The 16,776-nt window shown below is 43.8% G+C and overlaps 1 protein-coding gene across 1 annotated transcript; it reads left to right on the top strand.

Annotated features, from left to right (window-relative positions):
* The first annotated feature begins 164 nt into the window (after window positions 1-164).
* LOC113156049 (neurabin-2-like) lies at window positions 165-16,748 on the top strand. The gene is made up of 11 exons (XM_026350870.1): window positions 165-247; window positions 500-2,037; window positions 10,054-10,186; window positions 10,933-11,053; window positions 11,420-11,524; window positions 13,321-13,453; window positions 14,414-14,566; window positions 14,666-14,719; window positions 14,853-15,082; window positions 15,166-15,262; window positions 15,351-16,748. Exons 2-11 carry the CDS (start codon window positions 613-615, stop codon window positions 15,399-15,401), a joined length of 2,502 nt encoding a protein of 833 aa, XP_026206655.1. The 5' UTR covers window positions 165-247; window positions 500-612; the 3' UTR covers window positions 15,402-16,748.
* Window positions 16,749-16,776: the final 28 nt, after the last annotated feature.

Below are 16,776 nucleotides of genomic sequence, written 5' to 3'. Positions count from 1 at the left end.
ATTAAACCAACTTTCCATCACTTCTGGCAAACATGATTTAATTTGCTGTTCCAACATCTCATTTATTTTAATATAACAGTTTCATAATGAGTTATAATCTCTTTAGCAAAGTGCAGCTACCCGTCGGGCGCTATGACCCAGCGGCCGCTCCTCCTCCATGCAGCAGCTCCCGGAGAGGAGGACCAGAAATCTGCAGCTCACAGAATGAAGAGATCAAAATGATGCTGCCTGAAAAAAGGGATTAAACGTAAGCAATCTGTCGTCAGCTGCGGTACATCCACGGCTCGTTATTGCTTTTCTCATCTGTGCAAATTGTTTAATGACTAGAGCGAAATTCAGTGTGTGAGATTTGCATTGTGTGTGTGTGTGTGTGTGTGTGTAACTGCAGGCAGCTAATGACAGATGCATCGTGCTCACTTTCTCTGTTAGGAGAACTGCAGCGGATGCAAGCAGGCCTCTAATGCGATCTGTTTTTGTTTCTCCCCATCTGCCGGTCTAGTTTGGGCGCCACCTCGCTGGGATCTGCTGCTGGTGGGGGATACAGATTTGCCACCGGGGCTTGAGAAAGGAGACATGTCGTCTCTGAGCATCCGCTGCGACGCTTGACTGACCATGATGAAGACCGAATCCACATCCAAGAGCACCGGCTCTGGTTCCACGCTCAGGAGCCCATCCCCGCACAGGAACGCGTACGAGGCGGGGATGCAGGCCCTGAAGCCCGTAAAGGACAATGCTGCGAATGGGGACGTGCAGGAGGGCCCCCGAGGGCGCAGGTACGGCTCCAACGTGCACCGTATCAAAAACATGTTCCAGCAGATGCAGACCACATCCCCAGCAGATGCAGAGGGAGAGGACTGCGTTAGGAACGCTGATAAATCAGTGCGCCTCTCCCTCCCCAGAGCCGGGAGCCTGAACGAAAACGTGGACCACAGCGCGCTGCTGAAGCTCGGATCCACCGTGTCCGAGCGCGTCAGCAAATTCGACACCAAACCGGAGAACGGGCACCTGCGGGCCTCGTCGCCCAGCTACTCCAAGCTGCAGGAGACACGTCGCATCTTCGAGCAGCCGCAGGACAAACAGGAGAAACAGCTGCAGCTGCAGCAGGAGATGAAGCTGCAGCAGCAGGAGATGAAGCTGCAGCAGGAGATGAAGCTGCAGCAGGAGAAGCTGGCCACCACCAGAGTCTTACTCAAGACAGATAAGGCCTCAAACTTCCAGGATGGCAGGTTGGACGTGGCTCGTTTCAATGGCAGCACAGAGTCCCTGGACAGCCTGGACACCAGCGAGGCAGTGTCCCCTACAGTCAGTCAGCTCAGTGCTGTGTTTGAAAGAGCAGCAGAGCTCCGGAACAACCTCCACCGCCTTTCCTCTACCCCACCGCTCCCTTCCCGAGGGGTCAGCGCCAAGGTGGGTGTGTTGAACTCCAAAATAATCACAAAGAGGGTTAGTGCCTTTGCAGCAGGCAACCAAGAGGAAGACATAAGCAGACAGAAGGAAGGGCTTCCAAGAGGCTCCAGGGGGAGGGTGACTCCCCCATCTGAAAGCATTAATGGGGGCCAAAGTGTTGGCCAAAGCACCGCAGCTACTGAACTTTCCAGTACTGTAGGAGAACCAAATGAGGGGCGAGGAAAGACTGTTTCGGATGCAGGTGTCGAGGCCAAAGCTGGGGTCAGAGCTGAGGACCAACGTGAGGCCAATGAGCCTCACAGCACATCACTGCAAGGTGACATCTACGTGGAGAATGGAGAAGCTGTTTGTGGGAAGCGGAGCTCTCAAAAGGAGAACGAGGAGGATGCTCAGGAGGACGAGGAGGGGGGCAGGACTCTCAGAGATGACCAGTCAGGCCGGGAATCTGTGGATATCAGTACCTACAGCGCAGTGGGGGATGACTTTGGAGGAAGCCAGGTGGATGAGGAGGAAGATGAGGCAGACGACCGCTACGAGCCCGAGTCCAGCTGCGTGGAGATTACCGGGCTTCCTGCGGAGGACGACCCGCCCCCTTCCAGGAAGATTCGCTTTAGCTCAGAGCCCATCAAGGTGAGGAAAAACACACACAGACAGAATATTAATTACTGTAGGTATAACAAGAAGATGCTATCTGTCAGCCTACACCCACAGAGCAGTGTTTAATCAGCCTGAGGGACTGATTTCTGGTGTTTCAAGTGTGTGTTTGATTATTTTTTTTTGCTCCTGTGTGTTGAGAGGCTTGTTGAACTTGACCTTAAAGCTTATCTGCTGTGGTACAGTCACCGCCAGTGCCACTGTCAGCTGTTTTAATGAACTCTCTCAGCTTCGGTTGGTGTCAGAATGATGCTGACATTTTCATTTTACCCTGTTTCAACATGGGGCTTTCCACACTCCCTCCCTCTGCCAGTTGCTAATGGATGGCCCTGCATTCCTACTGTGTGGCTGACATGGGCCCCTAAAAAGCTGTGATGTTGATACTTATCTGAAATGTAGTGGAAGCTGCTTCTGTAAATAATTGTTGAGGGAAAGAGGGCCTGGATAATTAGCCCTGTTTTTAGACAAGTGGTAATGAAACGGTTAGAGGACAGTGTATGTGGAGCTGGGTGAAGAATGGAGTGTTTTTGTGTGTGTGTGTGTGTGTGAGAAAGAGAGAGGAAGTGAGAAAGGAGGCTGTGATGTCTTCTTGGACCAGTGTGATGAGTGGAGGAGAGACGAGGAGGAGGTAGAGTTGATTTAAAGTGTCTCTCTGTGTCTGGGGGTGGTGTAATGATCCAGAGAGGAGCATCAGATCCTTTGCAGCTCAGTCTCGCTGCTCTGCTCTACCCCGAGGTCTGAGACATGCAGAGGCTCTGCAAGCTAAAGTGGGCCCTGGCACTGTGCATCACACACACACATTCCCTCACTCAGAAAGCCATTTCAGTGACTGAGGGCTACTGTCCCATATCATGACCAGTGAAGTTGAAAGTTTCTCTTACTCTCTTCTCATGGCTGCACATCGGCCTGCAGTTCCTTAGTCAGTCGAGCCTGATATTTCAAAATGTTAGAGTTTAAAAACATCTGATGATGACAAATCTGTGCATGTTCCCTTTTTAAAAGGCACACAGTATTTCTTTGAAATTGGACTATTTACTACTATTGGATTAACATAATAGTAACTGTAGCATCAATGACGTTAAAGGGGCTGCATGGGTCGCCACTCTATCACAGGTCTGACCTATAGAGACAGACAACCATTCACAAACACATGTACATGTACTGGCAATTTAGAGTCACCAATTAACCAAACTGCAAATCAAATGGGGAAAACATGCAAAAAGGGGGCAACAGACTGGTGTGTTCGAACCCAGGTCCTTCTAGCTGTAAGTACTAACCACCACAATACCCTGTCAACAAAACTGCAAATATAATATTCTGTATTTAACACATTTGAAACACTAAACACGATTAATTAACATTACCTGAAAAGCACTCATGTAAACAAGTACAAACACTAGGTAATAGGTGTCATGATATTTTATTATTGTCAGCATACTCATTGTTTCATACTGTTCCACTGAGCAACAGTTGTTGGTGGACGTGTGACAATCTTCCAGCTAAAGACAGAGAAAGAGAAAACCATAGCAGATTATGTAAATATACATGTGTGTGTGCTAATTATGAGTAAATACTAACATATATGTGATAACTGTTGTTGTCCACCAGCCTGAAAGGAAAGAAAACTGTCCATACATGCACAAAATCACATGAATCCCATATAAATCAAGCCTGAAGTAAAACATGGCCTCCTATCACAGTATTATCTCCTCGTGAGATCAAAGATGGGCAGCAGGAGGAAGCACTGTGAACGGGGTGATAAAGAAGTTAGAACTCAGGCTTTGATAAAAAGCTGAATTTGAATGTGACCCCGCAGTCATAATCAGAGAATAACCTCCCATTGGGCCCTTTCACACTGTATCAGTGTGGCCTTTGTTATGGAGATTGATGCAGGGGTGGATGAGAGTAAATGGGGGTGGTGGGGGTGAGATGGGAGGGGCATTAGGACAAAGCTCAAATGTCATGCGACTGTAACTGCCAGATCGTTTCCAAACAGGAAGTGCCCGGTTTTAGTGCATATTTCCCCTCTGAGCAACAATTTCGCTTTTGGCCACAATTAAGTGTTGTGGCAGTGATGGCGGTTGGACGTCTGGGCCCATGTCTTTCTTTGTCCACTTCTTTCTGTCTGCCTGCCTGTCTCTGTCTGTCTGTCCTCTCTAACTGGCAAAAATAGCAGTTCTGCTCCGGGTAGAGTTCACACTAGACCCTTTGTTTGCTCCTTCTGACACTCTCTCTCGCTCCTTCTCTTCTCTCGTTTGCTCTTTGTCACCAGTCTGCTACTGTTAGTAAAAATAGCAGCATTGTTATCGTCACAGACGTGCATCGCTTTTCAGGGCCGCCTCCTTGTCGAACACAGGAAGCTGCCTCTCATGTCTTATTTATTGGTTTAGTGTGTTTGTTTTGGCTTCATTCTATATCACTAAGTGTCAGTGTGCTGCTTTCATTATGTCTTCTGGCATGTAGTGATTTGGATTATTTATCTTACTGTTTGAGGACAGAAAGAAAAGCACAAAATAAAATAATCTCCACTGGATCTGCACTGTGTTCCCCCTAAACCTGAAATAATCTGATTTATTTTTCATGCGAATCACCTTGCTCCGTCCTCACCTAGCCCTCATTTACACTTATGACACCATGACCACATGAACACACACACACACTGTCATGGGTTTCTGCTGCCTACGCAACGTAGAACAGCAGTTCTGCCAGCCTGCTCAAAGAACACCTATGATTTTCTTTCACACTGTATCATTAACACAAACAAAGACTGTTCTTATATTGTAATAATCTGAGGGTATTTTGACAAAGAAGGGCGACTGCATTCTTGCTACCACAAACTACAAAATAGGGAAAATCTAAAATGCAACCTTTGCTGGTTTTTGTTCCTCACTCAGGTCAACTAGTGAGGGATTGCCCAGGGAGAGGCGATCCATCACTATCTGCCAAGGTACCCTCAAACTGTCTATTACTTTGGATCGGTGGGCCTGCAGTATTTCATACAGCGCATTACTCACAGCCAGGAGGGGTGGGAGATCAGACAGATTATCAACAAGGTCACTCTGTCCCACTTCTCCGTCTCGCTGTCGTGGTGGGTTGCAAGCGTTTACAGTACATGATGTGCCCACTCCCTCAGGTTACTGCAACAAGACACGTTATGCAATCATCTGCCATCATCTTCTCAAACTAAAAAAAACAAACCAACAGACGCTGGTTACAGGGATGTGTGACAGCACCGTATGGATTGTTGACTCTTTACTGAGATTGTTTGATATTCATACCACCTTAATTCAATCAAATGTAAAAAGCAAGCTAGCTTGACTCAATACTTTTTGAGTTCCACTTGTTGGTGTGTTTGGGACGTCGTGGACGTACATGACTCAGAGGAATAACCTCTATAATAATTTCTGTTCATTGTTTGTTTTTTCAGTGTAAATAAAGACACAGATAGGGGGGTCTACAGTAAATACACAGTAAAGTAAACAGCAGTTACACTAAATACATATAATATACATTTTATTAATATAATAAAAATAGAAAATATTTATCACACATCATGTAGTCATTAAGTTACTGTATCCAGCCACATATCGTGATGCTGTTCAGTCTGTTGCTGACCTTATTCTCATGATGCCGTGTCTCTCCCGAGAGTCAGCGCTAAGCCTATACATGACTGCTGACCAAACACTGACCTGCCAAAATAGATGGGCTGTGGTGCTATGCAACTGTTGCTATGTCAAACCCAGCATATCCATCTTATTGGCTGGGGGAGGAGTTGTCCGACATGGTGGCAGCCAGAGCCACTTTCTTATTTTCTGTCTGCATGTTGCACATCTGGAATCTGGGTTAAACCCCAATTTTGGGAGGATTTAGACTCAATTACCTGCCACTTCTGCACTTCTTGAACCCGTGGTGCTTGGGAAAGCAATTATCAGTGGTGTCATTAAACCGTTAGGAGGAAAGGTGCTCGTTTTTGTCTGCACATGCTTAACTTTGACAGCTTGATTAAGCATCACACAAGCATTCTGAGCCCAAGAATAGTGGATTCATTGCAGAATATACAGTAGGAGCAACCATTTCACAGACCTCACATTATGGATGGTAATCACCATAATTCACTTCAGTATTAATGGTAGAAATAGAGAGAGGCAGTGCTCATTCCTGAAACTGAATTGAAATAACAGCGAGACGAGTATGAGTAATAAAAATGATGGAAAGTTGGGTGTTACAGAATGTGAAGAGACCGAGTGGAAACACTATTTTTGTTGTGGCACCACCTACACACATTCTATTGGCTTAATCCAAAATTAGAGCTGTTTTTGGGAAGACAAGGAGGAAAGAAAAACAGCAGTTGACATGCTGTTGTGGGAAGCACAGTGGGTTGGGGTGGGGGGTACTGACTTGCTTGTTAAACCACCTCAGTGTTAACCAATCACACTGTAGCCACAGGGCCTGTAAGACGGAGCCACGCTGTAGGAGAGCAAAACCTCCGAAGCAGCTCTATCATTTAGCCATCTCTCTGTCACACCAACGGCATTGTAAAATGGTAGTTGCCACTTACTGGCAGTTTTTAATACCCTTTCCAGTCCCATGTGGGTTTTCTTCATACACACAATACAGCGTGTTAGTTAGTGAGTGGCTCTAGCGACCTGCCCACAGAGCCTTTGTAGGACATCCCAGGCGGCTGGTAGAGGAGGGAGGGAGGGAGGGAGGAAGGGAGTTTCCTGGCCATCTGTTAGTTTCTCTGACCTACTATCTGCCACAACTGGAACAGAGTCATTCTCCAGCCCTGCCCACCCCCCTCCCCCTAGCACCCTGCCTTTAATCCCAATGTTTGTCTTCCAAAGAAAGCCACATCACCATTTGAGATGTCATGTACCACTCTACATGCAAGGTGAGGTTGGGGTGAGCGCTCGTCGCATACAGGATTTAGTCAGTCTCTGTACGACCACTGTCCACAAGCAGAAAGAAAATCCTTCTTTCCAGAAGTGAAAGTGTTAATTCTGTGGAGTGAAGGCAAGATTGTAGCCTCGCTTGCATCATGGCACCGGTCCCGAACTTGCCCAAGGCCACAGTTCACGACACTCATCTGACCACGGCTGCTTCTCAGTGGCTCGTTAAACGCTGCTGAACCTCCTCGTTTGATCGTCTGCAGCATCGTGGGTGTAAAACGAGGGCACCATGAGCCACCAGCTGTGGCCTTTTGATCTTAAAACTCAAGGAGTAAAGCAATGCCACATGAAACCCTCACAGTAGGCACGCAGACTTTGTGTGTGCCATTTTTGTTTTATTGTCTGTTACTTAGGATACAAACAGTGTAATTTGTGTGTCTGTAATCCACATTCTGCTAATCCCTCTAAATACAAAGGTAACCTAAATCAAAATCCATTAGACTTCAGTGCTGCTCCCATGCTAACTGTCTGCAGGAGGGTCAACAGGGCTCAATGTGATTCACTCAATACTTAGTGTTAACTAAATTTGCAATTCATCAGCAGTGCTGCAAATAATTACAGATTCATTTGTCAGTTTTGTGTTTGATTAAATGTTTATAAAAGTAAAAAAACTACAATAAAATGCACATCGTAATTTCCTAGTCCATGTTAAAGTCTTCAGATGTCGATACGTAATTAACGATATACAATGATATCACCTACAACAAACAAACAACAAACAATGATATGACAGGAAACTTGCAGAAGTAACAAGTACATTTTGAGTGTTGAGTGTGACAAAGTAGTTTACTTCATTTCCATCTTACAAATGCAGTATTCATTTGGACACTCATACTATCCTGTGTTAAGCGTTAAGCGTAAAGTTAAATACAGACAGAAGTCTCTTTAACTTTGATGTTTATTAATGGAGCTATGAGTTTCGAGATTAGTCAAGTTTTAGTTATACTCACCATGTATTCAGGAGACAAAATGAGGAGGAAACCAACTTCCTCTTTTATAATCTCTATGACATAATCAGTGATGTCATAGGAAAGGCCAAGTGTTGGGGGGTTGGGTTGAATATTTCTATTAAGGTTGATTCGTTGATGTGATGGTGGCATGTTTAGTGTGATCTGTATTTTTGGATCTTGTGATATATTAAATTTTATAGATAAAAGTAGTAGAAGAGACCTATAAAGAAAATGGTTCCACCTAGAATGAGAGTGATCCAGATTTAAGCAGTGGTTTTAGAGCAGCAAGTGAATAGTTTGAACCCAGCTCGACAGCAGCATGTAGTGTCTAAGTTTGCGAGAAAAAGCTGGGCCTCGTCATCACTTGTGTGAACAGACAGTGATTGCAGTGATTTGGCTCAAGGCGATAACATCTTAAACTCTGTTCCTATGGCTAAGCAAGGCTTAAAGAGCAGAAGCAGAAACGTGTATGGTGTTCAGTCGAACATGAAAATACAACGATAATAAGTCTGAGAGAGGAAGGGCTGATTACATTTCAAAGGCGCAGTCAAAACGGACGGGCTCTTTACTCCGGAGTTGCCACGGAGACGGGGCCCAGATAACTGAAGGGTAACTGAAGCTATGAGATGCTACTTCGTAACACAGATGGACAAAATGAACGGCTGAGAGAGAAGCGAGGGAAGCGTGGAGCAAAGTAAACAAAGACTCGAGAGAAAAGTGTTAAAATGTTGCAGCAGAGGGAACAAAGGAGTGTGGAAAGAGAAAGTCTATAAATTAAATAAAATACATGAAAGAACGTGTGAAGAGGAGAAAGTCCAGCGCTGAATTAGTGTGGACGGTGGACCGTGCAAGGTGGTGAATGCATAATCACCTTGGAAGACTGAAGTGAGGCTTTTAAAGATTGAGCTTACTCTATGTGTGTGTGTGTGTGTGTGAGGCCCTAGAACAGCAGCTGCAGAAGGCCTCCATTAGCATGCTGGAAGTGGTTATGTAAACTGTCACGCTGTTAGACCAGAGTGAATGTGGGAAATCGGACCCTGAAAACAGAGGCCTCTGTCTTCATGGGAGCAACTTCAGTGGTTGTGATTGATTTTCTCCCGTCGTGATTGATACTGTTCACATTACCACAGTGAAATGATACAGCTCAGGGGCCTTGAGGAAACTCTCAGCTGTCTCAGGTGAAATGCTCAATACATTTGAATTGCATTAAGTCTGCATTAATAGCAGTGGTCAGTTATTATCAGGCCCTGTATCCACCTTGTCTGTCACAGCTTCATACAGTCCATCTCCACAGCTGATAAGTGCTTGAGCTTTTACCCAAACATAATGGTAAATATTAGATGTAGAAGTCTTGAACCACTCATTGACAAGTATTTTCAGATATACTGCAGTGTAGATTGATGTTTACATGCAACTGTGTGTTCCTATGTCACAATTTACAGCACTTCCATGTAATTAAATGTGCATCCAGCGTGTCTTTCACCTGTTGATATGTAAGTGATTCAACCTTAACCATGCTCCCCAGGGTGCAAAGGAAGTGATGTGTTTTCAGTAGCAGTTCCTATATTTAGACTAATGCAAGAACAACTGGGTAGTAGGAGGAAACAGTGATGAACCAGAGTGAAGCTGCAAAGAACAGAAACAGACACCTAATGAAATGCACATCTCTAGTGAGAGAAGACCGAGGGAGACATGTTACCACAGGTAGAACAGTAATCGACCTTTTAAAGGTGCCGAGAGGATTCGATTAGTTATTATTGCTAACAAGGGTTCACCACAAATGATCAGTTTTACAGTTTAAGGTTCTAATAAGGTAAATGTGATACAGCATGCTAATCAGTGACATATTTTATCTTTGGGTCCAGCTACAGTAGCTGTTTGCTGACTTCGTGCTAAGTCACCTGTCTCCTGGCCCAGGTTTCACATTCATTTGACAAATATGTGACTTTTAATGCTTCTATCCACCTCTCAAGAAGAAAGCAAACAAGAGGTGGTGTATTTCACCACAAATGTGTTATCACTTCAAATAATCCCTTAGCCTTCCACGTATTCGTGAGTCTGATCAGACCTTCCGTCTCCGTTTGCCTCGACAGGTGTTTGCCACCTACCCCAACGAGGACTATGACAGGCGTAATGAAGATGTGGATCCCATGGCAGCATCTGCTGAGTATGAGCTGGAGAAGAGGGTGGAGAGGCTGGACCTGTTCCCCGTGGAGCTGGAGAAAGGTACTGTACATTATGACGAGTCACTCTACCTTCTGGATGGTGCAAGTTTAATCTTCCATCTCCCCCCAGTGAGCCTAATAGCGCTTATAACATCCCTTTAACATTATGGTGCATTAATATATTTATAGAAGACTATATTTAGAACTGTGTACGGGGTAGGCTATACAAGCTACCATATGTGACCATGTTCTGTATAAATGATGCATTGCTATATGTACTTTCAACATAAATTTAGTCAAGAGAACAGGTTCTAATTACTGGTTCAAAAGAGTAAAGAAAGAAACAGAGCTGACAAACTATCTGGGCAGTAAATGTGGTTGTTATCTCTGATAACTAATAAATAATAATATAGCATTTTATGGTTTTATCACAGCTTTAAATCAATTACAGCTCAAACCCATGAGACTTTACATGAGACGTCCAAAGAATATGACGGAGTTAAAGCAGTTCTGCAGGTTGAATAGGCTAAAATTCCTCCTGAACGATGTGCAGGTCTGATCCACATACTTTTTCTTGCCACTGTATACTATATGTCCCTGGTCCACACCTTCAGATGCACAGACTCTGCAGCTCACTGTACCAAAACATCTGACAAACACCTGCAGTGCACCTTCTGTAATTCAGTAATACATCAACAGATGAAGACTACTGGCAGTCAAGTAACCACAGAGAAAGTACTGAATACAGCTGATTACACTGTTAAACGTGGATTAAAATAGTATTACGGTATCCCCCCTCTCTATCAGACGGCGATGGCCTGGGCATCAGTATCATTGGGATGGGAGCCGGAGCTGACATGGGCCTGGAGAAGCTGGGAATCTTTGTCAAGACAGTCACAGAAGGAGGAGCTGCACACAGAGATGGCAGGCATGTTCCTTTATGTTCATTTCATTTAGGATCATTATAATTCTTTGTCTTGTGAAGACACATGCTTTACCGACACCCCGGCTCAAACTTTTTCTCCAACTGACTAGGCATTTGCTTACGAAGCCGTATGTCAACACGAGGTTAGCTCCGTGGTAGTGGTTTTATTTCCATGAGTCGATGCTTCATTGTCTAACTTGCTTATTTTGATCCCTGGCAACTTCAAATGAGTCATGCTGCCAAGAATGAGGACTTACTGTATAAATGGAGTCTGACTTGTGTGGGCTTAACTATAAAGCTGATGAACAGAGGCCACAGCTGAGCTATTACTGTAAATCCAGAACTTCCTCTCTTTACTGTCTCCCCCAGGATCCAGGTGAACGATCTGATTGTGGAGGTGGATGGGACCAGTTTGGTGGGAGTCACCCAGAGCTTTGCTGCCTCTGTACTCAGGAACACCTCAGGAACTGTCAAGTAAGAGTCTGAAGAGTACAGTATAGTACAAATCTTTTTACTCACTTCAACATCTACTAACACAAATCTGCCTATTTTTAAATCTTCCTCTATGATTATGTTAGTTATATCAGGTCCATATGCATTTCCTTTGCATCACCTTAAAGCAAACGCTCGATCTACAACTCTACGATTATTTGCTGAAAGACTAAACAGAGAAAAATTTGTACTTTCAGGATATTTATTTCCTATTATAGCTTTTTTAAAAGACTGTAAATAGCTAAGATGTACGCCGCTTCAATGTCGTACATCCTGCTGTAAAATGGCTGACACGGCTGACTGATCAGGCTAGACACAGTGCACGGAGAACATTTTTGAGGGAGCCTGACCCACAGGAGACGTCCAACGTCAAGGGGCCGGTGCTCCTCCCATGCTGAGCCTTCAAGCTAGAATCAGGTGCTGGAAAATACCACTATGGTTGACGCAGCAAGTTCCCAATTCCTGCATTAGCTGAGACTGGGTCTGTGCTGAGGAAACTGTAGGTGAAGGGCACGGCCGAGTGTACTGGAGCAGAAACAAGGCAGGGCAGGAGAAGCTACTACTACTTTTTAAGTCTAACGCTGCTGATTTTCCAGCTCTTATACTACTGTGGCTTTAAATAGACATATATTTATACATCTATAAATAGACATGCTATTCTGTATTTCTTTGGCTTGTTGTAAGTCTTGTTCAGGACTCTGACCAGGACATCGTGTTGTTTCACTATCTGTTGCCACAGCTTGCTATCACATAGAGCATTCTTGCCTGAGGAAATGGTTTCCTCTTGATATATATACCCAAAGCCAGTCTTACATGCAGGATTGACTTCTACCACATCCTGACCCATTGAGCTCACCAGACTGTAGATTTATATCTCCAGTCTCAGTGGGTCATGATTATACACTTCCGTGTTGAAAAGTTCCTTTTTGAGACTTGAATAAGGTCCAGAGACTCCACAGCTACAGAAAACACCGTTATCAGGAACAAATACCGTTGGCATCAGAAGTATCATTTGGAAATGCCAGAGGGCTATTTGTAGCCTGGCTTGTTGGCATTTTGGTGAAACAGACTTTCTTATGTGCTCCGTTTGTCATTTAAGCTCATTCATAATTCAGGGTTTAGTGGTCAACGCTGTTAGAGTAATTGTTAGTGTTTTGTGACTTGTGAAGATCAGAGACCTTCATATATGCACTAGTTCATACATTATAGATCTGCTGCAGTGATAGCAGAGGGCACAAGAGCTCAGACCTATTCATACAAAACGTCAGGCAGATGAATAGATGAGGGCAGGAAGGGTGTTTATGAACATTTAATTACCTGTTAGTGCTGCAGAAATTGAAAGGCTGCAGTGGTTGGCGTAACAAGCATCCGCAGCCTTGTCGTGATTCACTGTACGTTTCCTGTGTACTGTTTGAATCAGGAAGCTCACAACCGCTGTAATGAACTGTACAGTGAACTAAAAGAAAGAGTCGAGATTTTGATTTAAATCATAAGATACCAACTTTATATAGACTTTTTCTGTTTGGCGTTAAACAGGAAGCCATTTTCCTTCATCAGACCCGGCTCTACATCACACTATTAAACTTATACTGATCTTATACTGTACATGACACACTTCTTGTGGAGCCAGTGTTCATGCTTCTCACTGGTCACGGCATCATGAAAAAATAATATGCACATACAGTATCATACTAAATTCTATAAATTACTGTTTAAGTACTTCGAACCCCTTTTGAACATGACTTTTAGTGGTTCATGGGAGTTGTTGTTTGAACCAGATTTGTGATTGGGCGAGAGAAGCCGGGCGAACAGAGCGAAGTGGCCCAGCTCATCCAGCAGACCTTGGAGCAGGAGCGCTGGCAGAGGGAGATGATGGAGCAGCGCTACAATCAATACATGGACGAACAAGAGGTTAGTCCTCACATGCTTTTGACAAATCACTGAGAAAACTGATGCAGTCGAAGCTGATTTATTATTCTTCTGAATGTGTTGGTGCGATGTCTGCACATGCATGGTTCAAGTGAGTGAGCAATGTTTATGCATAAGGTAAGAAAGTCACTCCATGTGCACAGTGTTTTTTAGAGGTCATTTTACAGTTTGAAAAAAAAAATCCCCCCTCTATTTATTAATATATTTAATATTGAATGGGACAAATATTGTCCTGCGTGAAGCCAAATACCAAAATAAAGGCATCTAAATACAACCTTTACAACCTGATGAGACACAAAATACTGCCCTTGAAATGAAAAACAGTGCTGTCTGTTGCAGTCCTTTGTTGGTCACTTAGGTCCCTAGTTCCCCTTTAGGTTTATGAAATTTATCTCAGTACCCACGGTGAACAGAAGTGAATCTCTCTGGTGCGGCTACGTTTGCTTTTGGCAAAACTCCACACTGTCGTATTCAGCATCAGTCTGATCAAACGATAAGCTCTGCACCAAAATGAGGACAAATGAGGATCACTCCAATTTTGTGATCCAGGATGCCCTTCGCATTGTTAATCTTTGTGTGTCTGATTTTCTCCATCCCTTAGTTTTCATATACAGAGTGCGAGTCAAACACTGCCTGTAGTTTCACTGTAATAACACAGCGGAAGTTGTCTCATTCCTGCCAAGGTGATGGTGGGTGGTTCTTGAAAAGCATTAGCTTGTATAATGGAAAGTGTGGTGTGTAGTTTTGAGTTTGGCACCATCTAGTGACCATTTGATGTCACAGCACAGAAATATGTTCTTTCAAATGTCTGACATTTTATTTAATCATTCCATAACCTTATTGTAAAGGTGTAAAGGAAACAACAAAAGCTAAGGCTGTAGAAAGCAAAATGTGCCTAAGAGTTCTGCTGCCACTCTGTGAATGTTTGTCTTCAACCCACAGGGTGGTGAATATGGCACAGACGAGGAAGAGGATGACGAGGAGGAGGCCAGTCCGCCGTATCCCAGTGCCATCGAGGTGTTTGACTTGGCAGAGAACGAGGACATGTCCCCTCTAGAGACGGACCCTGAAAAACTGGCCCATAAATACAAAGAGGTGAGCAGTCACCTTTCCTGTGTAATCACAGCTTAGTTCCTCTGATGTACCTAATATTAACACGTGTACTTAAAATTATCGCCTCTGTTCGCCTTAAAGCTTCAAATAAAACATGCTGTGACCCAGGCTGAGATCCAGCAGCTGAAAAGAAAGGTGAGCTGTTCAATTAAGATCAGTTTTATGATATCATAGTAAATACTAGTCATAAAGAATGAAGATGGATTAATTAATGGATTACAGATGTTTGTCTATTTACCTTTATTGGATTCTCCACCCGTCTTTCCAGCTGCACCACGCGGAGCAGGAGAAGCAGCGCTGGCGTATGGATAAGGCGCAGCTGGAACAGACCCTACAGGAGAACAAGGAGCGTATGGAGAAGCTGGAGGGCTACTGGATGGAGGCACAGAGCCTGTGCCAGGCGGTGGATGAACACCTCAAGGAGACGCAGGCGCAGTATCAGGCTCTGGAACGCAAGTACAGCAAAGCCAAACGCCTGATCAAGGAATATCAGCAGAAGTAAGATGACTGCAGTGCGCTGAGAGATGATGAATTACATCTGAGCGTAACAGTGTTGACACTGTGATCTGCTGTGTTTACAGGGAGATCGAGTATCTGAAGAAGGAGACCCAGCGTTGTGCACAAGTCGGAGCTGAAGCCTCTCTTCTGAAGGAGGAGTCTGGACAACTCCAGGAACAGGTCCAACACGACAGGGAACAGTTTTAAAGATTCAATAAAATAAGTAGATCTTCACGATCATGATTGGATTCTCCTTTGTCTTCTACAGGTGGCGGACCTGGAGTGCAGGGTGGAGGAGCTGAAATCGGAACCTTTATAAAAGCCTTTTTTCCATTATGTATCTAAGAAAGCAGAACTTCACCAGATGAAGTAGAAGATAGTGTTATTGTACTTGCCATGAACTGCAGGGTATTTCTTGTCTCCAACCTGAGCTCGGTTTCCGGTCGCATACTGTATACGTGTCCTCAGGCTTCGTATTTGAGCCAATTAACCCTTTTAATCCTGTTTTTCTGTTAACATTTCTGGGAACCTGAAGGACGTCGTTATCATCACGAGCCGACTGTTGAGCTCTAGATGTGCTGTTCCTTTTTCATTTTCAGAGTTCAGTATTTAATCCCTTAATTTGTGGTTGTGTGACAGACCAGGCTGTTGCTTTTAATTGCCAAAAAAAAAAAAAAAAAAAACGAAACAAATTCCTTTCTTTCTTTCTTTCGCCTAGTTTTGTGACCTTCTTTTCCGAGTTTGTACAGATGTGATACTGTGTGGTTTAACAATCAGTCTGGTTTGTAAAAAATTTTTAACATGTGTATAACATTTAACATAATATAAATGAATGAGATTGAGGGTTGTTGTATATTTTACGTGAGGAAGTTGTGTAAATTGGAAGATTGCACTGAAGAGGACATCAACAAGGTGCTTCACTGGTATGGAGGAAAACATGGAAACGAAGTTTGAGGTGTCCTCTAAAAAACAGTAACCCAAACCTCCGTAGGGGTCGTTTCACTTAACCTTGAGAGCCACCTGCTGCCTACCTGTCAGACGTGTTTGTGTATTTTTACACAATAGGAATCACTAATGAGCAACCGATCCTTCAGTTTCAACCCTTTGCTTCTTTTAAAAAAAAAGGACCACAGAAACAAGCCTCCACTGCTGTGCCACAAATGAAAACGAACCCCCGCCTCCCCCAACTCACCTCAAGATGGATGTCGTCAAGGACTTGTGTAACTCATATTAGTTAGGACTACTGATATAAGAAACATTACTGGACTGATATGAGAAGAAGCCGTTACCAGCAGCAAAGATATAGATTTAAAAAGTGTCTCGAACCAGCAGCTGCACGTGACACCGCTGTGTGTAGCACATGACAAACACTGCCAGGTTTCTACCTGTTTCAATTTACGCACAGTTTCAAATCAGTCTACTTGTGTCAAATTGTGTGATACCAGTATGTTTGTATAGTTCAGGTAAGACTGAAAGATTTTAATTTTACTTAATATTTATAATATAGTCAAGGTGGAACTACGACCTAACAAGGACAAAAACTGACAAAAGCAATGCAAAAACCAATGTTCAATAGACAAAGTTATTCCAAGTACTGTGTCATGTTAAAAAGTAGAACTGGGTGACTACAAAAACAAAGATTAATGAATTGAAAAAAAAAAAAAAACAGGCATGGTTATGAATATTTTCATAAT

Source organism: Anabas testudineus, chromosome 19, assembly GCF_900324465.2.
Source record: "Anabas testudineus chromosome 19, fAnaTes1.2, whole genome shotgun sequence".
Taxonomy (NCBI): domain Eukaryota; kingdom Metazoa; phylum Chordata; class Actinopteri; order Anabantiformes; family Anabantidae; genus Anabas; species Anabas testudineus.
This window is presented reverse-complemented; position numbering and strand designations above follow the sequence as displayed.